The 26,521-nt window shown below is 40.7% G+C and overlaps 2 protein-coding genes across 2 annotated transcripts in view; both read right to left on the minus strand.

Moving 5' to 3' along the window:
• Positions 1-22,564, minus strand: part of grm2a (glutamate receptor, metabotropic 2a) — a 36,211-nt gene extending 13,647 nt beyond the window's left edge. Inside the window, exons 1-2 of the mRNA XM_040028702.1 lie at positions 18,925-22,564; positions 6,525-7,261 (exon numbers count right to left, since the gene is read on the minus strand). Of these exons, the coding sequence (XP_039884636.1) occupies positions 6,525-7,052 (528 nt within the window). The 5' untranslated portion in view covers positions 7,053-7,261; positions 18,925-22,564. The remainder of the gene's footprint in view (positions 1-6,524; positions 7,262-18,924) is intronic.
• Positions 22,565-22,674: 110 nt separating this feature from the next.
• The window catches only part of tex264a (testis expressed 264, ER-phagy receptor a), a 69,981-nt gene continuing 66,134 nt past the window's right edge, over positions 22,675-26,521 (minus strand). Inside the window, exon 4 of the mRNA XM_040028706.1 lies at positions 22,675-24,019. Within this exon, the coding sequence (XP_039884640.1) occupies positions 23,655-24,019 (365 nt within the window). The 3' untranslated portion in view covers positions 22,675-23,654. The remainder of the gene's footprint in view (positions 24,020-26,521) is intronic.

A 26,521-nucleotide genomic window follows, 5' to 3' on the forward strand; every position in this document is an offset into this window, starting at 1 on the left:
TAGGGTACCTAATATTCCACCTGTAGTATCAGTACATTTCATGGCATAGTTTTGTTGCCATGATTTTCTGTGCACAGTTAGAAAAATAAAAACATTTATCTGTGCTGCAGAAATTCTTCAATGCTCACAGTGATAGTTCTCTGTGGGGTGTTAAATGGAGCTGTAATCCACTTACACGTAGCTTATGAAATCTTGTATCACACAGCGGCAGGCATGACACTGATACAACAGGCTTAATGGAAATCATTATATAGATGTTTATATGGCATGTATTAAAAAATGACGATTTAGGGTCGAGGCCACTGGTAAAATAGGATAGTGTGCGCACAACTTCAACAATCACCATTTTTCTTTTTTCTGCTTATCCATTTGTTACTCTTGTCATCTTGATTATTTTTTAACATCATTACGTTCCTTTAACCTGGGAGGTTTTTGCCAGCTGGCTTCTGCGGCACAAGGATTCTCAGTCGAGAATGAACTCCCGACAGGTTCAAAGGAATACAAAATATGACAGCAGAGGGCAATAACTTGAGGAATGAATCCTGTCACTGGAAAACCTGTGGCAAAAGAGGGAACGATGTGAAACACATTAAGTCAGTGTCTACAGGAGAAAAGTTTTCATCCTGCAGTCTTTTCTGTTTAACAATTTGCACTCGGAGGGTTTCTTTCTGCCTGCACCTGCAGGTTTTAAGAAGGTCCTGTGAACGGCTCTATAAATGGCTATATATAGACAGACCTGCATGTGCTTCTTCATATCTGGTGTTGTACATTAATTTAATGTCAATATTAATGCTTTTGTACTGGAAATTAAAGAGGGAATCTTAATCTTTAGAAAATTTGGTTAATTTAGTGGTCGATATTGCATGTCTTATGTGCCGGAATTCATTTAAGTGAGTAAAATGTTTTGATATAGTACTTATCGAGATAAAATCGCATTTGAAAAGTTCAAAAGCTGAAACCTTAATTACATAACTTACGGTTTGGTGTCGGATCACCACTAACACTGCTACTACTACTTACTTTTTGCAGGCAACGATTGGCATTTTGTCTATTGTTTTTGTTTTGACAAAAAAGACAGCAGGTGGTGTACAAATATGAAATCTAAAAAATTCATGCAAAGGTAAATGGTAAATGGACTGATTCTTATATAGCGCTTTTCTACTCTCCCGGAGTACTCAAAGCGCTCTATAAAGCACAAAGACGAAACTGAACACTCATTAAATTAATTTACTTGAATGGATCAAAATACTAAACTATACATAACTGCCTTTGGTTTTAGCTGTAGTGTATGGCTTCCAGTCTCTTACATTCAGCTATAAGGGATCATGCTGCCTCAGACAGCACCTTATTTAATTAATACAATTAAGAACTGGCCTAGTGTGGATTTACAGCTCAGGGTCTGGTTCTGAGCAGATTACTGTGAAAGTGGTTTCCTACCAGGCAGTGAGGGCATGCCTGATCTGGTAGCAGCACTTGGGCCGATCTCTCAGCTGTCATATACTGCTAGTTGGCAGGAGAACAATGAAAAGATTTCAGATTGCATGACGGAAAAGTAAAAATATATATGTGCAAATTTCAAATGTAAAAATATGCTTTGATCTTTTGGAGATATGGAACATATGTTGCACTGATTTTTTATTATTATTAATTCTCCAATGACGAAACAAAGCATTTTATATCATCTCCCTTTACACCGAATCAAGTTTTCTCTGATTGGTTGACCCACATAAACAAAAGGTTTCAACAGCAGGTGGGTGGGACTATAACTATATATATATATATATATAAAAAACTATATTAATGATATTAGTGAGCTAATTGCCATACAGAGCTCATAGTTTTAAAAAAATGTTTTATAAGAAAGTGTTAATAGCATTCTGATTTTTGTACATCCGTTGACCTTGATATAACATTTTGGCCATGTTCATTATAAGCATCCACCAATGTATACGGCAGTAATGAACTGAAAGAATTTAATATACTAGTGAGTGGGTGAGATGTGCTCAAAAGAAAAAATTTAAACGCGAGAGATATACAAGAACACAGAAATAAGAAACTGAAACAGTGTCCTCGTCCAGAAAATATCAGGCCTCCTTTGTAGAGATGTCATGATTTTTTTTTTCTTTTTTTTACATGAAAAGCCCATCTGCTCTTCCCAGAAGACTGTTTCTGTGTGCTTCTACAGCAATAACACTGTATTCCCAAAGCAGCAGTCCTTAGCTTCACTCAGTATCACACACACACACGGCCCACTGCAGCACTGTGGAACACTCAGGCAAACACGCACACGGGGAGTGGACATGCATGCACGCACAGCACACGCACGGTGTTATCATTAGCAGTGGATCATTATCAGTTTATTTCTTATCATTTAGTTGCTTGGCAACAGCTTTAACAGAATAGAAATATGAGCTGTCACATACTTGGAGCAAGGTTGTTTTTGATCAGGTCCTGCCCTCTAATGCTGCTGGATAATACGAGTCTCCTTTATGCTGCAATAGTCTTTCAAAGCCCCCAGAGCCATGCAGCCATTCAGATTACACTAAATGAGAGGCTACGGCTGCACTTCCATTCATTTTAATGTCAGTCACTCAGCTTTGACATGTACTGCTTTTATTCATTTTCATTTTTTTTGGTCATTATTTCAATTTCATCTTTTTAGATTTAAATCATATCTGCCAGACATGGTCAGTACAATCCAGCCGGACACTGGTGTTAAAAAGCCTCAGACACAGAACAACAAAACTGGGGTTCAGCTGACTTTAAGTCATGTTATCATTCATATCTATCATATAAGATAGATATAGATGTTTGTGTGTGTATGTGTGCGGTGAACATGATATTTATTTCAACCGCACAAATAGTGGATTTGGTCAGGTGGCTGAATAATCCAATCATACGTGAATTATTTACAATTTCAGGGCGTATTCTTCACTTTTACCCATGACTAATGCATTTTGCACAGCATAGCTTTACTGATACGTTTCATCATTATTATTCTCCGGGGCTTGCGTTCTGTCATGTGTGTATCCATGTTTAAATCCTTCATATGACTCATGTATGCTCTGGAGATTGGCACAGTCTACCTGCAGATGAAGACAATGCTAAAAATAGTCTTCTTTGCGGGTGATAAAAATGAAATTCTCGAGCTGGCTGAAAGCTCATATATATAAATATATCCTATTATTTTGCTCACACAGTTTAGTCTTCAAATGTCAACCAGACTGCTCAAATCAAGATCAACATTTTTAATTCCAGCATGCATCCTTGTGAATCCAGAAGAAATTCCAATTATCCACAAAGTTGCCGTTATTCAGAAAGCGCTTTTATCCAAATACCCTGGAACAAGCCACGTTTCTGCCTCCAGACAGCAATTTTTGTATGCTGCTCTGAAACATCACAGTGTGTTATTTTCCATTGTTTGCAGATTGGTTCCAGAGTTTTTTGATTTTTTTTCTTTTTAAATCTATCCGTGTTTTATGCCTGAGCATTGTTCTTTTGTGAGCACTTGAGTATTTGACATTCCAGAGGTGTTGTTCTTCTAATGCGCCCCGGTGATTATGTTTTGCCTGGGGATGCTCTCATACCGGTGAGTCATATTCAGCACCGAAGACTGCTGTCGGGGTAACAAAAAGTGGAGTCCCGTCCGTGTATTAATCAGAATCCGACCCCGAGGCTAGATGTTCCTGGACTGCAATTGTAGAATTTAATGCACCCTTTCTTTAACCCACCCATTTAGGACACTGCAGAGTAATAAAGCTAATGTCCCCAGTTATATAAAAGGTATACCAACAAAAATTAATATAACGTGACACCGGATGTGGACTGGCAAAGCGCTTCAGTGTCTTTGCTTCAAGTATAGAATGATATGTCCAGAGGGTAAACGTGTAACTTGTTGGTGCTTCACACATGAATAAAGATGCTGAATGTAAGCGAGCATGTCATCACAAGGTCATTACTCACCTTGCACTGATGACCCACTGTTTGGATACTCCACAGGGAAAATGGTCGAGGCTAAAAATTTGAATCACCCAACGATTTCTACATGTACATTTAGTCAAAGCATCCAGATGGCATCACAGACTTCCCCCAGACTGTTTAAGATACAGACTTGGGGTTGTGAAGTGCTTTGACGCCACATGACGCCATGTGACTCACTCCATCTCCTTCACTCTGTGATCAGATTTGCACGTCGGCGTCTCCGCGTTTCTGAGAAACATGAGCTTTCATTCCATCCCCCCCTTTTTTTTCGTCCTCTGTGTGCATGCACACCTCTGCCAATCTACCAGACAGCCCGGCTGCAACCACAGATGGGGAAGACAGGACCTACCCTGCAAGAGCGTCATCAAACTTCGCCTCCACACTTAACTCAATCTGGGCCCGTGTAGCTGCAGCATGGCTAGGCTGGCAGCCAGATCCGCCCCCATATCTGCGATTGTCACACCACAACACCAGCAGCACAGCACAACACGCTTCTTCATTGTGACAGATTTAGACAGCACTCAGCGTTCTCACCACCTGTCAGTTCGACATGTTCCCCCACGTCGCCGGACCAAAAAGCGCCTTTAAACTAATAAATGCTGCTTGTCCTGTAACTGCCTTGCCTTTGGGGTGAAATACACACATGTGTATTAACTCTGTGCCATTCGCACAGATGGGAAGACATTATAAAGTTTCACTCACTCAGGCTGGTTCACCGAAAGGTCTGACAGGCTATAGATTATATACAAATGAGGCAGTTACAAAGAACGGACACATTATGTGGAGATGATTTCCAGCAGCAGCACAAAAATATCACATATTTCTCATGGCCCAAATGCATATGTTTGTGGATGAACACTGTCCCAGAAAATAGCAGTAAATCTTTAGAACATTAGGAAGATTAAATATAACTATGTGGTTAAAGTTCATTTTAAAATGCTAGCAAGTGTGTAAGAGGAGGGCAGATTTATTTGCATAATCACACACTCACCAACCAGGCGTGAGAAAGAGACGGCGAGCACACCTCATGACTGAACTTCATTACAAGTTGTTTGTGGTATTGAAAAAAAAGACATCTGTATCCTATGGTGTACTTCTACTATGAGAAATATTCAGCGAGAAGCTAGGGCAGACCTGAGACCTCAGGCTTGTAATAGCATACCCATAAATTACCACAAGACAAGGGCACTCTCTGAGGAGCCCCAGATGCAGAGTTTTGCTAAAATTACAGCTCGTTTATCAACTCCTTTATTTTCAAACTTTCCTTTTGAACAGGAATCCCTCTATAGGTGCTATAGGCACGAGCCTTAAAGCTCTCCAGGAGCTCTCCACCTGCAAAATGTATCATTTCTTTACATATTTGGTATTATTTTTTGTCAAGACTACAGTAAATGAAGATGTTTGCATTTACATAGCACCTTCCCAAACTTACTAACCATCATTTACTCATTTAAAAACTTTTGGAGTTATCGTATCAATTTTTTGCAGAATAGAGACAGATTTTTCATGTGCCCGCTATAGCTAGTGAAGCAGCTGTTCACAGGGAATTAATTATTTTTTGGCTTAGCATTGTGGGCATGTCTATATTGTAGACAAAGTGTGTATAGACGCTTCCCCCAGCCTATTGTCCTGCCATACGCAGTGGGGAAAGGCTGCAAACAGCACACTGCCACTGACAGGGGTTCCTGCAGAGTCTGTTGTTTATCTGCGACCTGATTCCAATCATTGTTTTTGGATGAGCAGAAGTGTGTTTCTTTTCTTCCAAGAAGCAGATATCTGGAACATGAAGCTGCATATCTCAAGTGAGGTGAACCGTGCTCTTCAGATGAGACGGCGTACTGGGTCGTCTGGCTGGCTGAGCCGGGATGATGAGTTTGGATTAATGCTTTAAGGCATGTATATTTGTGGATGTTTACAAATCTCAGTTCTGCAGGACGCACAGTATCTCTTTTCACAATGACTTGAAATTGCATTTATGTGGCAGCCATATTACAGCTGAAGATTGGGAGGCCCAATTAGCAGAGCTTTCATCGCATCAGCTTGAGTGAGCCGAAAGGAGCACTGCTGCTGAGAGTAATCATGCCATCACTAGTCATCCTGTCAGCCCGTCCTGAGTGCAACATCTGTAGCATGTCTGCCTCTGACAGGACCACTGCTGAAGTGTGAATTACTGGGAAAGAGAAAGAGAGCTTCCAAATTAGATCAGCCAAGCACATGGGCGTACAGGTAAACAGATCCTTCTTGCGGAACTGATACTCATTAAGTCCCTGTGTTAACATCTCGCAAGGGGTAATTGCACGTGGTACTTAAGTCTAAATGGACAGTTATATGACAATCCATCACAATCACTCTTGGGTTTGTAATCCCTCCCCTCTCTGGCGCTCTCTCTCGAGCCTACAGTAACAGCTAAAAGTGAAGTTCATCTTTTGAAAATGGTCTCTTTGACAAATTTAATGCAGAATTTTGATCAGTTTATTTATTGGCATAAAGCATTTTTAAAATAAATGAAAAAAAAAAACATTTCTGTTTTCACTAGTCCTTACCTGAATGGAGACATCGCTGTAGGACCCTCCTATGACCCCAGAGATAGCCAGAGGGACATCATCATGGATGGCGTAGGAGCCATCAGGGCACGTGTACTCACTGTCATCCACTTTGGTGAGGGAGGCCCTGACAAACTCTAGGGATTGCTCCAGAGCATAGGTGTCCTTAGAGCATGTGTCCAGTATATGAGCTCCCAGTCTGAGCCCATGAAGGATGTGTTCATCCTTGTTGATTTCGTCTAATGCCAGGAGCATGGCTTCCAGTCTCTGGATCCCTCTCTGTGCATTGATCTTTCCACAGTCCTCTGCACCCTCACCCTTCTGGTGCACAGGGAACAGGCCACCGATCATCAAATCTCCCTCCAGTGTGATCTCTTTCTTGGTGTCAGTGTTGTAACCCACCACAGGCAAACCCTGGGGAGCCTGGGCAAAGAGAGACACACATAAGCACAGCAGGCTGAGGTTGGACAGCCAGAGGGGTCGGGGTTGAGGGCGCACCCCCAACACAGGGGCTTTCCCCAATGACATATCCCTGGGCAAAACAAAGTCACCGTCCCGCCTGCGATTTGTGGTCAGCGTCCGGTCGGCTTTTAAATACGGCGGCACTGAAGAAAAGAAGGTGCAGCAGCAGCCCCGCCAGATCTCAAAGCTCCACTGTTTTTATTCTGACAGAGGCCATTTACAGCATCATTGCCATCCTCCGCGTCCTCTTCTTCAGAGTGTTTGTAGATTACAGCCTGCAGATCAAACAGAGAAATTCAGTCACAGCTTTTGAGTTGAAGTACAATGATCCCTTTGTCTCACAGACTGTGCGTCTGCCAGGGACAGACTCAGCCCTTGGAAATATTTGACATCTACACATTAGTAAATATTTGTGTCCTTTGATTCTTATTGATGATAGATGTGACAGGCAAGACAGTGAAAACAAAAACTCTCCATTTGTTAACTGTCACCACACGCGCTGCTACACAGCTGGAGTGAGTTTGCTACCTTAGACAATTTTTTTTCCAGTTTGTTTTCCAGTTTTCATGAACACCAATGTTTCTCTTATCCGGAGTTATATGACATGTCTAGCTTTGAAATAGCCAGCTTATAAAGCAGCTTAAGGACAGGGTTCACCATTAGATCAGAGTTCACTGAGAATAACAAAAACATCCCCGTAATGGCTTTCGCGTGTTTTCGGGCAGCATACAGTTAATCTCTCATTGTCAAGGGCCTCATTTAGTGAGCGTGTACGCTACACTTTTGATTCTGCTTTTCTATTCTCCCTCCATTTCATCCCCTCTATCTTTGTGACCTCACATTGCTTTTCTTCCAAGGCAGATGATTGTACAACTCTTTTATAATCACATGTGCACATGCTCCTGTACACCGAAAGTCGAGAGAGATAACAAATCGTGTCCCGAAGGAACATTTTGTCAAATCACATTAAATGCTCACAGAGTCTTACAAAGACAATATTTACGCACAACAAAAGAAAAATCCGCGCAAAAATAAAACGAGATGGATTTGAGGACTCTGTTTTGAGCAAGCAAATTGATTTTGTTGCCAACAAATTGAATTAGTGGGATTTTATCTAGAGATACAAGAATATACTTCAGTCTTCACTCACTGTTTTGGAACATGATTTATTTTCATGGGTTTGATGAAACGCAAAATTAATGTGGGAAATTCTTAGAAAATGAAAAGACATTTTTGTAAGGCCAATGTGAACAAGACAAACAGTGCACTGGGTGCAGATGTTCAGCAAAAGTGCACCGAAGCTGCCATTTGGGTGTTAAATCACAGCCAGTTACACTGTGTTTATTTAAAGCACTTGTTCTCTAACGATGGGTCAGACACCCTTTTGTTTTTAGGGCACACAGTGTGTTATGTTTAAATTTTAAATATAAAAAATAAAAAGAATTCTCTGTATTTGTTTCATTTGTGTAATCATTACAAACATATAACACAGTATATAAAATGTTATGGTATGATGCTGTTAACATTGTAAAATAACAGTTCTCAGCTTCATGCACATTACTATATATAGTCATAACTAATCATTATTATGTGTATTAAAACCAAGTATAATTCCATTGTTAATACATATATGCCTTCTAAAAAGCTGTTTTTAACTATAAATTTAACATTCGTTAACTGGTATAATTGGACAGCGTTACTGAGGAAGGTGTGGTAAAGGTCACTCCTCACTCACAAAGCACACTGAGTCTTCTGCAGTCAGTCTTGTGTGATATGATGTGATATCCATCTATCCATCCATTCTCTTCTGCTTATCCAATTCAGGGTCGCGAGGGGGCTGGAGCCTGTCCCACCTGCCGTAAGGCAAGAGGCGGAGTATACCCTGGACAGTTTGCCAGTCTGTCACACGGCTAAATGATGTGATATCATGGACATTAAATATAAGATTGATTGGTGGTTTTTACAAACGTGAGCATTAGTCAATGTGAGCGTGGCATAGTTGCTCCAAAGTTACCCTGGTTCCTTTGTGACTTTTGAGATTATCAAAGTATACACTCATCAGACATTTTATTATGTACATCTTTCTAGATTCTAGATTCTAGATTGGACCATGTTTTGCCTTCAGAACCGGCTAAATTCTTCACATACAGATTCAGACATCGTCAGCAACAACACTCTGGTGTTTAAATGATGCTCACTTGGTAATATGGGGCCTGAAGTGTACCAAGAAATTACCCCCAACACTATTTCAACACTAGCAGCCTTAACCGTTGATGCAAGGCACGATGGAGCTATGCTTGCATGTTGTTTACACCAAATATCTGAGCCTACCATCTGATTGTCGCACCAGAAATCAAGATTTATCAAACCACTGTTCTATTATCCAGTTTTGGTGAGCTTCAGTTTCCTGTTCATAGCTGAGAAGAGCGACACCCAGCTCTTCTGCTGCTGTAGCCTATCTACTTCCTATCTTCTGCGTACCTTGGTTGTAAGCAGAGATGATTGTGTGGGGAAATCCTAGCAGATCATTCCTAGCATATTTGACACCAATAACCACACCACATTAAAATCACCTTCCTTCCCCATTCTGATGCTCGGTTTGAACTTCAGCAGGGCATCTTGACAATGTCTACATGCCTAAGTACAATGAGTTGCTGCCATGTGATTAGCTGATTAGATATTTGCATTAAATTGGAGTTGAACAGGTGTACCAAATAAAGTGTCTGGCGAGCATAGTGTCACTGACTAAGTGAATTCTTTTCTTTTTCTTGACATTTGAGCGATTAGTTATCTCTAAATGTTATCCTCAGCTCTGTAGAACTTTGTCTGTTTCTCTTTGAAAGCTATAAATTCATTAATGACACACTATGGATGGATCCAATAAAGGTCCACAGCAATAACAATTATGCATAATGACATCTGTTCTGGCGCTGATGGAAAACCTTACCAGCGCAACTACTGTCCAGTGACTGTGCATGTATCAGTGTTCGATGTGTGGTGAACTGCAGGAGAGCAAATGGGGCTTATAAATGTGCGCCCAGCTCCACAGTGACAGCAAAACAGAGCCAGGCGTACTTGTGGCTTTATAAATCTGCTGAAAAGATTGTGCATGCATATTTCTGCTCTCTGTGCATACACAGCCTTTTAGTTGTTAATCTACGCAGAGTTTTATGCGCCTGTTCCCTGGTGTCAGTTCCCACAAATCCCAGAAGCTTAATTAAGCAGCGTGTTGAGTGTGGGACAAGTTTATCGGAGTAAATTATTGAGCTAGAATGATCTGTCTCAAATCCATTGTCTCACCAAGTCAAGTAGGCTGACAAGCAGTAATTATCTGTATTGATGAGAGATTATGAAAACAGAGCAGGGGGATATTAATGCGCATATGTCTTCAAATCCATTTAAAAATACTGACTTACCTATTAAAACAACATAAAGCTCTCAATGGGATCAGGCTGCAGACCACGTTCTTTGGGGTTTTTCTCTGTTTCTCTGTCTACACTCTCTCTTTTTTTCTGTCTTTTTCTCTGTTGTTTCCATGGAAACTTGCCAGTAGATGGAGAGGGTGAAGGGAAAGTGGAAGACAGACCAGGACAAGTGGGCCAGTCTGATCATGCGTGGTGCCTGGTCTTATGGGAGAACTGGGAAGCCTGCACTGTTCACTGACCAAACTTATCAAATTCCTGCCAGAGCGTTTCATGTTTTGCCTTCTAAACAGCAGCCCACCCTCAACCGCGACTGAAATAAAACAGCAGAAAGATGCAGCTAACACCGCTATTGTTTTAATATGTTATCTTTGACAGATTCTTAGTTGTTTAAAAATGGTTTGGTGAAGAATTATCGCCTAGGGGATGCTTCTGGTGTATGCGCGACATACTTTACTGGGAAACAAGATGTGACATGTAGCCTTACACTTCAGGAACCATCGGTGAAACTTAAAAGGTCCTTTTTCTTCCGCACAAAATAATTGTGTAGGTGTCAGACTTTCCATTTGCTCCCTCAGCAGCTTGTCAACAAGTGAAACTCCAGTGCAATCGCCTGCGCTACTTGCCGCGCGTACAAAGGCAACCACAACAAGCGAAGGAATATGACTCTGTACAATAAGAACATTCTAATGTTTGAAGAGTGTATTCCGGATTAAGTGTAGCTCTCTGCCACATTAAAACACCGATGCACAAGTTTTCATCAAATGTCTGAGATGTAAGCTGACTAAATGTATTTACTGGAGATTCTGCAGGGGGGAAAAATTGTCTGCCATGGCTCTGGCAAAGCACTTAAGCGCACAGTCTCAAGGGAGAAGGGTGACAAAAGGATTTCTGACAGACACATTGTCAGTCTCTTTTCTGATCCTGCATTCCCACTGGGAGCCTGCGTGTTACCAGTGGACTCCAATTCTCTGTTCAGAACACTCCGGTGTGCAACCTATTATGGTAGCAGACAGACAGACTCCTGTTGGAAAACCAATCTTTTAAAAATTCCAGTATGTCCATGTGGAATACAGGTTGGGATTCCCGATCCCATCAAAATGCTGCTATTTTAGGGCAAAACAAATTAGGCAAATTCTATGTGAAATTGACAGTCAAAGAAAAGGTTTGACATTATACAGCAAATATAAAGTTCATTATCTGTTCATATACTTTTAGTTTCCTCAAATTAATAAGATTTTCACAGTTAAGCTTTGCAGTTTGTTGTATTGTAGATCAGTGTGGTGCCATTCCAAACTGCTGTGTGTATACTTAAATGACAGACGCTAAGAGCGATATTTACACTTTAGATGTAATACCCCACCCAGGATTCTGTCTACATGTTAACTTCAAAGACAAACTGTTCCTCTCATTTTTTCCTCTCCCCTCCTATCCAGCCATCTACGTTTCTGTCTCCACCAGATGGCCTTTTTAATTCTGAAGTGTAAAGCCTGCCAGCCTCTTACACACTTCAAACCAGACTGTGCGAAGGAATTGGTTAGGGGGGGGGGGGGGGGGGGGTAGTCAATGGGGGCTGCAGAAAATACAACAAAAGATAGCAGATGTGAGAGGCAGGGAAAAAAAGCGGAGGGAAATAAAGAGGGGGGGCTAGGTTTGAGGAAGACGGTATCCAGAGTGATTTTTTTTTATGACACTCATTTGCCCCAGGAGTGCAGCATTAATATGGTAATATCCCCCGCAGGCAACAGAAAGTGTTGAAGACTGGAGGTCATTTTCTGTACATGCTGCCATGAGTCTGGATGAGCAGGTTGGAGATCCCCAGTGGAATGACTTGGAGTCTTGCTAAGAGGAAGCAGAGGAAATGGAAGTCAGGCTTCCCTAAAATCACATTTCCTGCTGACAAAGAGAGTGGTCCTGGGCTGGGGGTGGGGCGGGCCGAGCTGGAGGTGGTCTGTAAATGGGAAAGAGGGCTCAAGAGTGCAAAACATATACATGCACATATTGCCAATCATAGATGGAAGATCAGGCTGGAAGAACCTGAAATTCTATATCAGCTTCTTAATATTCTATTGCTTATTGTCAAGAAAACTCTTATGGCCCAAACCCAATCTGACATTACTTAACTCTTTAGCTTCACGGTGTTCCAGGATGTCTGGAGGGGCGTTAATCTCGAGTGCATCATTTTGCTGCCAGATGAATGGATGAATATTATTCTGTCATTTCAAATTTCCCTCTGAAATTGCACCACTGACACCACACAGTGCCCAGGTTGCCTTTAGGCACCACTGACGCGTCCTGTAGTGTAACACTAAATGTCGTATCTTATTTCCCAGTACAATGTGTTGCTTTTGCAACCAGAAGCTTTTCTAAGGCAATCATTCTTCACCAAACAATTTTTTGATTAATTATTTTCAGTATAAAAGCTGGAAAAATGCAGGCACATCCACTCCAAAACAGGGATGGTACTGGTGGGCTGAAATAAATCAGGCAACAGAAATAAAAGGGAAAAAAGCTAACCGCTTGGATACTGTGGGCCTCCACTTTTACCTGCAGATTGATTCCTTCAGTTTTTCTCAGTCTGCAAATGGAAAACCTCTGTGTATGCTTCCTGTTTTGTTTTCAGCAGCTTGCTTTGTCTTTCGCACTTGACTTTATCGCCTCCTCTTCATCCTCTTTCTACCTGCGAAGGGGGAATCCCTCGCATGTGTTGAATGGTTCTTTGACTCCCAGCAGCCTCGTCCTGCTTCCATCATCAAACATTCATCCACTCCCTTGTCTCTCAGAGATCATTACTGCCAGGTTTATGACTGGTCCGAGCACGGTGATAGACATGCGGCGCTTGGTGTTGTTTCAGAGATTTGCGTTTTTTACAAACACAAAAGATCGATGTCTGTTTTCCAGCAACTGGACTGGAGACACGTGCTACTGGGGAAATTTTAAGTTTTAATCATTATTTTACATGAAATATGACAAAATGAGAAGTCACACTTAGCAATTTTGGGATCTTATGTAACTACAAATCCAGATCCCACAGCAGGATTGCTTTTAAAAACCTGCTCCAATTTTTCTCAGTTAGCTTTTTCTTCAACTATATGAAAGTGTTATTGTATTCAGGCTAGGTTGCAAGATTAAGCAGTGATTTATTTCAGAGGGTTATTATGTTTCCTTCTTGGTTCCTTGTTTTACTAATAAATCCTGAACGTGAACCTCAACATTTTATTTGGCTTGATTTAGCAACTCTTTCAAGCTTAAACTGAAATGGTAATCCAAGGTTTTTTTTATAAAAAAAAATGATTAGGACTAAATAATTACTTGTGATTACTCAATTATTCAGCATTCAGAGTTTCCTGTTTCTCAGTGTGGTATCATGCAATGAAATTGTCAGTAGCCTGGTAACAAAACAGAAAATTAATAACTTTCATCACACTTTGATTCAAATACAGCTTCATGATTGGTGCTTTGTACATGTCATCTTATTTTAGTCAACTAAGCACCATCCAATTCAAGCTGGCAAGAAGAATGCAAAGGCAACAGTCACAAATCAACCCCTAAATCATTTTGGTACAATGATTTGGGGGTTTGTTCATCAAGTCCCATTTTTAAAAGCCTTGACTTGAGCATTTTGGTCATCACTATCTTGGTTTTTGAAAAGGAAGGAGTGTATTTGAAATCAAAGATACTGAACAAAACTGCTCTATTAGCTGTCCACACTTTACATAATGAACACAAAGTTTAGTATTAAAAAGGCATCAAACTAGTGATTGAAACCATGAACTTATTGTGAGACTTTTTTCAGAGGTCATAAATCAAGTGGCAAACTAGTGAACAGCTGTTTTCGCATACACTTTTATACAATCAGTCATTTTGGACATTACATGCACATCTAAGGTACTTCTGCCTTGACTTTAGACTCCGAAGCTTAATCCATATTTTATGTACACTCTGTGACAGGAATAATGAAATCCTTTATGTGAAACAACCAACACAGGCCCAAGGACTCAGGCGCACTAGAGTAAAAGTAGGATGGCAACTTTTTTGCAACTCATAAAAACTTTTAGTTACCGGGTGATCACACTGAATTCTTTTGCATTCAGCGGCTGATTGCAAGTAGTTGCATTGACCAGCTCGTCACTAAGAGATCAACTGTTCAACATCCTCAACTTCTGGGAATCTATTGTCATGAAAAGGTGATTGTGCAGGTCATCAATTATTAACAGCAGTCTGTCTTCTGGTGTGGTTCCTGCAAATTTCAAACATGCAGTAGTGCAGCTACTGTTTAATAAACCTGGCCTTGATCACACAGTTTTAGCGAACTATAGGCCTGTTTCCAAGCTGCCTTTACTTTCCAAGGTTTTAGAGAAAATTGTTTTTAGTCAACTGAAAGATTTTCTAGATGATAATGGCATCTCTGAGGTTTCTCAGTCAGGTTTTAAAACTCTTCATAGCACAGATCTGCATTATTAAAGGTTTTTAATGACATCCTTCTGGCATTTGATTCTGGTAACCATGTTGTCCTTGTCCTGCTTGACCTAACTGCTGCTTTTGACACCGTAGACCACAATATTCTAATTTCTCGATTAAGTAATGTAGTAGATATTGGTGGCACTGCACTCAGTTGGTTGAAGTCTTATTTGTCAGATCGAACTTTCAGTGTGTCAGCCTTCTCGGTTCCGAATCATCTTCTGCTCCTCTGTCATGCGGTGTCCCACAGGTCTCAATTTTAGGGCCACTACTGTTTTTACTGTATTTACTGCCTCTGGGTTCTATCCTTAGAAGGCATGGGATCGCATTTCAAATTTATTTGCCACTGAAGCAGAAGGATGGCATCTCCATAAAACCTCTCCTGACATGCCTAGATGACATTAAAGCTTGGTTGGCTCTGAACTTTTTAAATTTTAATGAAAAGAAAACAGAGTTGTTGGTGTTTGGACCCAGTGGTCCCTGTGAGTCCTCCTCTGTAGATTTGGGACCCCTGGAAGTTTATTTTAAACCTGTTGTTACTGATCTTGGTTTAAAGTTGGACAGTGATTTTAGATTGGACAACCAAATCAGAGCAGGGGTGAAGTCCAGTTTTTATCATTTAAGGCGACTGGCAAGAGTAAACTCTTTTCTTTCGAGGCAGCACCTTGAAACAGTGTTCCATGCTTTTATTTCTTCCCGCCTGGACTACTGTAACGCACTTTATGTGGGGGTCAGTCAGTCATTGCTCTCACGTCTGCAGCTGATTCAAAATGCTGCTGCACGACTCCTAACAGGAACTCGTAAAAGAGAGCATATAACCCCTGTCCTGGCCTCACTGCACTGGCTGCCTGTGTCTTTTAGAGTTCATTTTAAAATTCTTATGTTTGTTTTTAAATGCTTTCACAGTCTTGCCCTCTCTTGCACGTTAGAGAGGCCCCTTCACTGTCCACTTTTAAATCACGTCTTAAAACCTACTTTTATTCTTTGGCTTTTAACCTCAGTGAGACTTAGTTTTCCGTTGACATGAAATTAGTTATTTAATTAATTATTTTATTTTTTCTTTCTTTTATTTGGCTTTTATTTATATCTTATGTAATTTTATTTTATGGTTCCAATGTACAGCACTTTGTGTCCGCTGTGGTTGTTTTAAAGTGCTTTATAAATAAAAGTGATTGATTGATTGATTGATTGATTGATTGATTGATTGATTGATTGATTGATTGATTGATTGATTGATTGATCTGGTGGGAGACTGTCGCCAGACAATCACAGTGCAACTTGGACCAACTGTCAGACTGGTTGCCAAAATCTACAAATAGCTGTCATCTAATTTATTAACACAGATTACCAACATTTTACAATCAGTCTGAGAACAATTGGTCCCGCGGAGCTGCTGCTTTACATTAAGTTACTAAAAGCAAATGAAGGTTGGCTGTTTTAATTAACATTAACACTGGGTCTGCAAACACTAATCAGCCATAATGTTAGGACATGCTTTCATCAGCAGAAACCAGGTGTCACCACTTGGCGCTTTAAGACACTTTCTTTTTATAGTAAATGTGCAGTATTAGAAGCAGAGCAAGGTCATTGGGCTGACCCCTTTCCACACTGACGTTTTTCCCACAGACACATACAGAGGTCTCTCTTAGACCACAGCAGAAACCAGACTCCTATTGCTTAATCCTCAAATACAAAGTATAATCCTGTTCAAGCAGAAGTCAGAATTTATTTTAGCACGAGTTGGAAGTAAAAGGACTGAACAGCTGTTCATTATGACTCACAATGGAAATTATTGGTGCAGCTGACCTAGGACTCACCTAGGAACCTCTCACATATGCCCAGCATCACTCCAGCAGTCACTTTTAATCTGAGTCACGCGCATCATTAATTACCTGGAAGCTCCTGTATGCTTTCACTGGAATCCATGTTTAAATATTTCTACTTCATCAGAAATCAGCTGAAGGAACAATGCTTTGTTTTTTTTGTTTTTTACTTAATGCTCTTTGTCCTCGTCATAAGTGAGAGTTCAGGGTTTCGTGTATTTTGCATTATCATATAGTGACTTGAGCTTCATTTTAATTTATGTCACACAGAAATGAAACTGTAGGTTTCCCCATTTATTGTAAAAATTGGAGCCAAGACAGCATTTCCGTCATTTCCCATCTTTCACGCTCACTCTGTCTTCACTGTGTGCAACGCAACTGCACCTTATTAAAACTGGTGCAGACGTACCATCTGATTACCAAATCTAAATCAGCAGATGAATTCCTATGTTAACACTGGTGCAGTGAGAAATTAAATATTTAACTAAACAGATGTATTGTAGAGACATAACATGATCAGTCTGTGGATCCCACCTGCATGTATGTGCGTATTTGCGTGATCAGATGGAAGGGTGAGCTATTAAGCTGTCCTTTCGATAGCACAGGCGTGTCGTTATGCTTGAATTTAATCACTTGTGGCTGGTAGCAAATGCAACTCGTGTGTATTGTAAAAGGTTTGAATGATGATGAAGTAACAAGACCGATGTCTCTTAACATGAAACTGAAATCTAGAAAGCAGGAGGGGTAAAGTTTAGTCACGCACCATTATTAATAACTTGGTAGTCAACCACACATTGGTGCTAATGTTTACATAAGAGTAAGCTGGTTCGTGCACAGAGTTTTGGGTTCTCTGTGCATTTGAGTCTTTTTTGTATCGTCTTTGTTCACGCTGCTATCTGCACTGCTCTGAGAAATGAAGGTAATTAGGGATCCCTATCCCTGTGCCGCACTGGCAGCGAGTCCCCATTGTCATCAAGTGAAGAGTAACAGGTGAACCTGGCCGCACACAGGAGTGAGCTGTGTGGAGGGATCACTAGGTTAGACAGCCTTGCCCCTTTCTGCCACTTTTTGTTTCTGGATTCAGATGATGGCAGCAGAGCGTGTTCCTCTCCAGTCAGCCATGACCTGAATAATTTCCAGTAATCAACATCTTCAGCCGTGAGAGCATGAGCTCACATATTATTCCAGTTTTTTAGTCTTAGAGGAGCGTGCCTGCTGTAATTCTGTTATGTAAGAAATTCAGATACATGCATCTGATATATTAACAGTTGATCAAGCAGCCTAATAAGTACACCTTTTGGTTTAATCTAAATCTGGGGTTTGACTAAACTGAGGCATTAAAAATGAGCCATTTTTTTTTTCTTTCTTTCTTGTGTTTTATCTGCTGAACGTGCAGCCACACAGATGCCCCCTGGGAATAATCCACTGTGCATTTTGCCTCCTTTAATACCTTTGTCCAGTATTAAGGATGCAGCCTCAAACTGTTTGCACGGCTTTTGCATTTCTTCATATTCCCCATGAGTTTTGAAAATGCTTTTTAGACGCTTGTGGAACAAATAATTACACAGACACCCCATTTCTAGACACACACAGGGCATCACAAGTCTCAGCTGCTGAAGAATTAATATGAAAATGCCCAATTTAGTTCCAACGGGAAACATTTGAGATAGCAATCCATTTTCCCGTGGAAGAGAGCCAGAGTCAAGTAAAAGCCTTTGCCTGGAAACAAAAGAAACAGCTCCTTTGTGCAGATCATATTCTTCTTACATGTAACTAATGTCAATCAAGTTTTTGTCTCACTTTGAAGTCACACGGGAGATCAACCCAGTGAGGGAGATGGTGGATGTTGCCGTGTAGTAGTTACTGCATCGCCTGTTTAGTAGTTTTTTCAGCAGCCTCGCTCATTTATCATTCTTTTACTGCTTATGGTTATGCCCGGAGCCAGAGATGCAAACAAAAATCAGGTCAAAATGATGATAAGCATCGAGATAATATCTCCAGAAATGAATGCCTATCCACATGTGTAGCCTGCTGCATTAAAGGGTGTAAAACCACAGTCTTGTCAGCATCATAAGAATAATTTTGTCAACCATACAAAGTCAAAACGCGACTTAAGCGCCTTCCTTACAAAACAACTCGTTTAACTTCAGAAAAATGCACTTTGGAGGCTTTCAACGCACAAAAAAATCACAGAAAATAAGAAAGGGGGGAAAAAGAAACACATTTTCTTACCTGCCAACGGTTCCTCAGTTTCCAGCGCTACCGTGCAGTGGATCCTCGGTGCAGACTAAACGCATATCCTTCGCGCCACTGTTGGAGTTTTTCTTTTTAAAGCCTAAAGCAAGTGTGTTTGCGAACTACAGAGGAGCTGGGGAGCAGGGTGGATGAAGGAGGTGAGCGTAGCTGCCTGAAGTTTGAGCCGCGTGCCAGGCAGCTGTCCGTGGTGCTGAAAATAATAATAATAACGCCACACACACACACACACAGCACAAAGAGTCGCCGGATTCCTGGAGGAGCGATTCCTGCAAACAGCGGTTCAAAAGTCACAGCTCCTAAACGCGCTTGAAATAAATGCAAGTGAAGCCCACATCACTGCGTTGAGCGAGAGAGGGTTCTCTCTCTGTTTGAGCGTCAAGTGTGAGAGAGATTAATAAGACGGCGTGCATTAAAGGTGTTGTTTATCCTGGTGGGATGCCAGTTTATCGACTTGGCGCCCTGAGAACCGACACAAAATTGAAATTCTACCTGTTACTCGACTGGCAAAATCCCCCATAGCTGGCAACGAGACACATATGTGTATATATATATATATGTTGTTGTTTTTGTTGTTTTTTACATCAGCTGATGAACGCGCTTGCTGCGGATATGGCCACAGCAACCTGGGAGAACTCTCAGAAGGTTTTTCGCACTTGAACAAAGACGCAGTTGCTCCACGCAGGAGCAGTCCTGGATATAGCAGTCTGCCTCGTCGCAACTCTGTGCCAAATTATGTCATTTAGAGCCCAATGAACCGACTGCGTGGCTTCCTGCAGACGCGAACTGACGGACTGTGGATGTCAGTGGAGAGAAGCTTTAAAGAATCGCCCGCTGTTTAGTTCAAATGAGCGGGGGGGGGGGGGGGGGCTGATTATCTCCAGATGTGATAATTTTAATTTGGGATCGGCAAACAAGTTGTGACACGGCGCGAGATGAGTGTGAGGTCAGTCCCAGATGGCAGGCCGATGCGTTTCGAGGGACGTGCGCTTGGAGAGGGGATGTGCTGGGACCCCCCCTCCTTCCTGTCAAAAGCAGCTTCGCACACGCAGTCGTGGGCTTCTAAATTTGTATGTTGAGACTTCACATCGTCTCTCTCTTTCTCTCTTTCAGTGTAATGAGATTAATAATTAACTTCATGGACAGGCAATAATCTCCGCGCCCTCGAACGCTGTGTGACACCCATGTGGGTTTCACAATTAATTAAATCAGTTGTTGACCCAGTGTGTCATCGCACTCTTTTCCTCACCGATTTTTATTTTTGCCTTTGGACCACGGCTGGGGTGCCAGAGTTGATCCTGAAAGTGCAACACACATGTGGTGAGGGCATCTGTCCCCGCAGACTGGTCACGCACAAGACACCGATCTCATTTTTTTTTCTCGTCAGAAAAAGACGATATTACTAAAGGCTGGCGTGGTTTGTGCGTTTTCTGGTCAATAGATAAGGTTATATTTCTGTATGAGACTTGCAAGGCAATCGAGGACAAAGTGAAGGAAAAAACACGGTTATAATGAACCCTCCAACAAAAGTGGCCCTTGGTTAGATTGCGTGCTTGATTTGTGGGAATCACTGTATCAGACCAAAAGATCAGCGCTGTGTTGATGGTGGTTGTTCAGTAACACTCAGGTGTCACATCTTCACCTTCTGCCATCATCTACTGTTCATTTATTAGGATTTCCTGAGAGTTTAAGGAGCCAGACCAATATTACATTTTGGGGCTAACATTTGTAATAGAATAACTGTAATAGATTAGCTGTTGCGCATTTTTATAGTCACTTTTTATTATTTAAAGATCTGTTAAAAATGAACACAGTACATTTCTGCAACAACAGGGTTTAGAAATAACACTGATGTCATAATAAAGTTAACACTTATGAGATTTTTGCAGAGTATCAGTATAGATGTTATGGGTCCAATAAACATGGAAAGCAGCTTAAATAAAAGATTTCATTTCTGCCTAACACCATTGTGCAGCTCCAGATCTCTAAAAAGCCAAAGCGCATCTGAACATTAGATATGCCAAATGTGAAGCAGAGTTTTTAGAAGAACTGGCTATTTTGGTACATCAGGGTACCCATGTGTACCCATTTGAAATTTCTCAAGTCTCTTTCTGTCTGCTATGGTGACGTCAAAGCATGTGGAACATTTTTGAAACTGCAAATATGCTATTGAAGTATTGCTGCTAGCACATACTCTGCTGTGTTACTGTGGTAATCATGTGACTGACGTGCAGACTGAGTTGTAATTCAGTGGGTTTAACAAAAGTATTATTTAGGATTTGCAGCCATTTTTATAAATAATCCTCTAATTTCAGAGGCTCAGAAGTCATTTAAAGATCGAATGACAAACAGTTTCATTGCCAGGTTAGTGTACCAGAAGGGTTAACAGTTTAAGATCAACACATGGAAGCAACTCTAGATCTTTTATCTGCTTAATTTGTTGTGAAATACTGTGGAAACAGACCTCGCCTGGCCATGAAAATGCTTGTCAGACAACTGTACAGTTACTTTTGAACATGCGAATATAGAGGTTATGTACAAAAATGGCTGTAATTCCTAAATAATACTTTGTAAAACTCTTTGACGTGAAGCTGAAGGACTGTATTACAGTCAGTCTGGATTGTTTTATATCCAATCCACTGTCGGTGGTGGTGTATGGGGGCTTCTTCTTCTTTGGCCGTTCCCTTTAGGGGTCGACACGGCAGATCATCTGCATCCTCCTCTGTGGCACCAACCCCGTGCACGTCCTCCTTCACTTCTCTTCCTCCTGCTGGCAAACCATCTCATCTTGCTTCTACTGGCTTTTATTCTTCTCTCCAGAGCATACCTCCACTTTTCCATAGCCTCTTCCACCTGCTCCCAAAATACGTATCACTGTCCAAATACTCCAACTGCAAGTCAAATGCAAAGAAGAGTGTAGCTGTGAAATCCTTCTTCAGTGGACTTTGGTGTCTACACATCTAATTTGGCTTGCATTCCTAACAAGCCCTAAATACATTTTTCTTTATTCAATTAAGTCAATATCCTCAACACTAACAGCATGACCAGGCGCATGAAAGGCTTTTCTCTCTCTCTCTCTGGTTAATGGCGTATTACTCAGTAAAATTACCATGGTTACAATGGCGCTGGATTGGAAACAAAACATTAACACTTATAGGTCATGATGCTCATTAAGAACCGCAGGCTAAAGAACAAGTATGTCCATCAAACTTCAGTAGTCAGCTGGAGCCTATTCTTCCTGTTGTTTTGTGCACACAGCTGATTAAATAAATTGTAGAACAAATGCCAAACCACTCAGTCAAATGTTGACCCGATCGATGCAGCGCCGGCATTTGGATAAACAACATTTTGTGAGACTAATCTTAAGTGTTTATGCTTTCCAAAAGTATCTACATTTGTATTATTTTATGCATTCTGATTAAACAGTTTCCCAGTCCTAAGGGTGCTGGGGAAATTGCTCACTTAAAAAAAAAAACCCTTAAAGCAGTGCATTGTTTAACTCACCCGGCACTGAAAAACTGATGTTATGGGCTATTTTGTACCATTTCTCTTTTATGCAGCTTATGAATTCACATGTAAGCCCCACAAAGCAATCGTTACATCGTAAAGTCATGAAACTTCAGAGAAAGCTTTGACTGCCACACACACTTTGTTACCTTCCTGCATCCCTGTTGGGAAACGCACAAATAAATATGGATAAAAGCAGCAGAGCGGAGACCATTTTTGCTGTTCTTCTCAAACTAACATTTCTTTGAAAATTTTATTACACACAGGAAGACATACAATGCATCGTACATCATATCCGACGTCAACCTACAAACATGTTACATCTAGTTTCAGATAATAGGTGAATTTTGTCTACAACAACATAAACGTAAATGAAATGTGGCAGAACAAACTGCCCACAGAAAATGAACAATACATTAAAATAATTCAATTAACCTTTTTTTGCAGAGTGACAATAAAATATTCTGTACACCTTTCAGGGGGAAAGCTTACAAATATGTTTGAACTTTAATCTAAATCTTAGTCCTGGTGACCCGGAGGCATTGATGATGTTACTTTAATAATCTTTTTCTCTACCTCAGCTTTTAGAATTTCCCCTCGTATAAAATAACACAATGAAACAGCACCATGAACATTTCTACAGCAGCGGCAACGCCTGCACTTTTTCACCCAGTCGTTACATCACAACACCAAAGTCGGGTAATGCGCACAAACGCGTGACACAAATTTCCTCAGGACTTGACCTTGAGAGTGGGGTTGCAATATCACCTGTCACATATGGGCAAAACAACATATACTTTCTGATGATCCATGATAGTTGGTAACTCTGTTTCCCCATTGCTTTTAATCCTTAATCTTAAACTGAAAGGTTACTTCTAATCTGAAAGGGAATTAAAGTGATCCAAACAGGATTACAATTAAAATGAAATATCTAATTAAATCTCCCATTTGTTGTGTGTATGTTTGTATAGACGGATTTTTTTTTTCTTTTTTCTTTTGAACTGAGATTAGAGTATAACAGAAAGTACAGGCTTCAAAAAGAGATTTAGAAGGCGCGGAAATACGGCATGTTGGTCATTACATTAACGGCTTTAGATCCACCAACAAGATTACATGACAGATAACCAGCAACAGCACAGCTGAGAAGCTCTCCAGCATGCCAGTGTTACGTGGCTACACCCCTTATCTCCTCAGCATCCTCCCTACTCCTCTCCTTCCCCTAAGCGCTCCTTCTTCTCAGCCGCAAGTTCAGCTCCTTCTCTAGCTCCGCCTTCACCTTCAGGAGTGTCCTCCTCTTCCCCATATTCCTTCTTCACCCTCTCTTCACCTTCCCCCAGCTCCTCCTGATCCATGTCAAGCTCTTCAAAGGAGGAGCCACTGCCCACTGAGTCATTAGAGCCTCTGTCGCTATGGTCCCTGTATTTAAGGTCTTCGCTGGCATCTAAAACGTCTCTCAGGGGCAGTGAGGAAGCCATGGAAGCGGCTGTGGAAACAGCCAGGGACGTCTCTCTGCTGTCCCAGGGCACGCCACCGCTTACTGAGCTCACATCACTGTGGGAATCTGCACCTGCATCAATGCAAAAAAACAAAACAGAAGAAATTGATCAAATTGGCTGTGAGAAAATGGGTCATGCACAACTAATTAACAAAATAAAATCATTGGAGGAAAGGCAGGAAAGCTCACGTAGACTAAAACTGAAAGATTGATTTTACAGGTGAACAGAGGAAGTCTGTACTAAATATTTTGCTAATTCAGCAAGGTGGTGTTCTGATACTTTGTAGCGATGTGAAAACTTCAGTGGCTGAACAAAGTCATTAGGAGTCATCCTCTGGGACATTGCTGCAGATATTCAAATAATGGTGGCAAGGCAGAGACTATTACTTACACAAAGCACGCAAGAAAGAAACAATGGGAACAGCTACGGAAAATAGTAGTTACTGCATGTATATATCTGTAGCCAACTTCACAATCGGTTGTCATATCTCGTGACTTTATGATCCATGGCAACACTGCGAATATGGTTAAAAAGCATCATCTTCTCAATGTTGGTTGGGTAATTAACATTAACAATATGCTTAGTATTGAAGCTCATCAAAAATGATGCAAGGATGTGAAGATATGGGTATATGCACTTACATACTCCTCCATCCTTTGATCACAGATTAGAAATGTAACGTTGGCTTCATGAAACCTAAAAGTGCTCACCGCTTAAAATTCAGCAGATGTAGCTCAGTCAACTTTAACTAATCAGATGAGCTCAGAGGGACCAAAATATTATTGAGAGACATTATTTATACAAAAGTCACAGACCAGTCATTTACATGTTGGCATTACTTGCATGAAATTGTGTAATGGACTATAATTTGCAGAGAGGGATATTCTTGCTGTGCATATTGCATATCTGTAATCACAAAGAATGTCCATTAACCTGATTGATGGAGATTTTCTCACCCACATGATCAGCTTACTAATGCTCTCTGTCTAAACCTGATTCTAATTGCCCTTTGATCTATGATTCACTGTGACCCAATAACCACTTATTGTCCCTGATGAATGTTATTCATAGGAGTTTTTGTGCAAGCGATTTGGAAGGTTATTGCTGTACTGTGTAGGTGGACCAAAAAAAATCTGCATTATTTAGGAAAAATTTAAAAACTAAAACTTACAGGAAGGTTTAAATACAACATGTTCAAGGTTCACGGAAAGAAAAATACTCTGCATGGGCCAAAGATGTAAGCAGAGACACATGAAAGATATAAAGCTTTTTCTGCTTAGCCTCCCTAAAATTACAAATGAAAACTGGCATTAGGGCAAGAAATGTGAGAAGAACATCACACCTCCCACCTACAGAAGAAATATTACTCAGTGATCTTTCCGCAGTTGGTCTTCTCGAAGATACTTCAAAGAAGTGGAGGAAAAGCCCATGTGACGATAACTTTTAAAAAGGCTCCCTGTATAAAGCTGTGATCACATGCTGAATTAATGTGTTGAAGTTTGATTTTATACATATATGCATTACTGCGCAAAAGTCTTGAGCCACTCCTCATTTCTTTATATTTTCCTTCTAAGGAGCCAGACTTCATTTTAATTATTTTAGAGTGGTGTTGAGAAAAGGTTCTCCAGGCTTTCTGAAGGTCTTTGAAAGTTTTTCTTTGGACGTTGGATGCTTGTTCGCTTGTTTTCAGTTCAGTCCTTGTACCTGACCAGTATAAAAGGGAATGCTTTTTTGTTTGTTAACCCACTTAACACTGATCTATGAATCATTAACCATAAAAGTACCAAACTAAAGGGATGAACCGCTGTTGTGTCTACACATAACAGACATCTTGGCAAAGAAAAGAAAAAAAAAATACATTTTTAGGCAACTAACAGCTTGTCACAAAAACAGTTCATTTCATTTCATTTCTTTGGTTGAATCAACAAAAATTTCCAAAGATAAATCTGTTTGATAGCTATAAAATTAGACTTTTGCACCAACAAGGTAGTTTTAGTTTTTAACTAAAAAACTTGGCATATTTCAGCACGGTGTGCAGTGTGTCTTTTAAAACGTTGAGAAAACTAAACAGTTGGAGGGCAAAAGAAGAAAGAGCAGGTTTAAAACCTACAGCAGATGAATAACACCTGAAAGTAATGTCCTTACGAAACAGGAAAAAATCCTGCAAAGACCTGACAGAAGAGATTCAGCTGATCCATCTGCTACTCGCTGAAGCTCCTCTCAAACTCTGATGAGGATTCTTAAGGAAGGGATACGGGGAGAAAAGGCTGAGGTATGACAAATTATACAAGAATTCGACTGAAAATCAGTGGCACGAGGTTTTATGGAGTGATGTATCCGAATCTAATTGTTTTGGTTCAGATAAGTGGAGAGGTAAAACAGTGTGTTTCTACAGCCATCTGTAGAACACAGTGGAGACTCTGTCATGGCTTAAGCTGCATTTCAGTCAGTGGTGTTGGGGATCTCGTTAAAACTGGTGGACTTACAAACATATTGTGATACTATCTTAAAAGGTTTCATTTTTCAGCATTTAATTGATCCCAAACACACTATCAGTACAGTAAAATCAGACC

Source organism: Simochromis diagramma, unplaced genomic scaffold, assembly GCF_900408965.1.
Source record: "Simochromis diagramma unplaced genomic scaffold, fSimDia1.1 OVJJ01000483.1, whole genome shotgun sequence".
NCBI classification, from domain to species: domain Eukaryota; kingdom Metazoa; phylum Chordata; class Actinopteri; order Cichliformes; family Cichlidae; genus Simochromis; species Simochromis diagramma.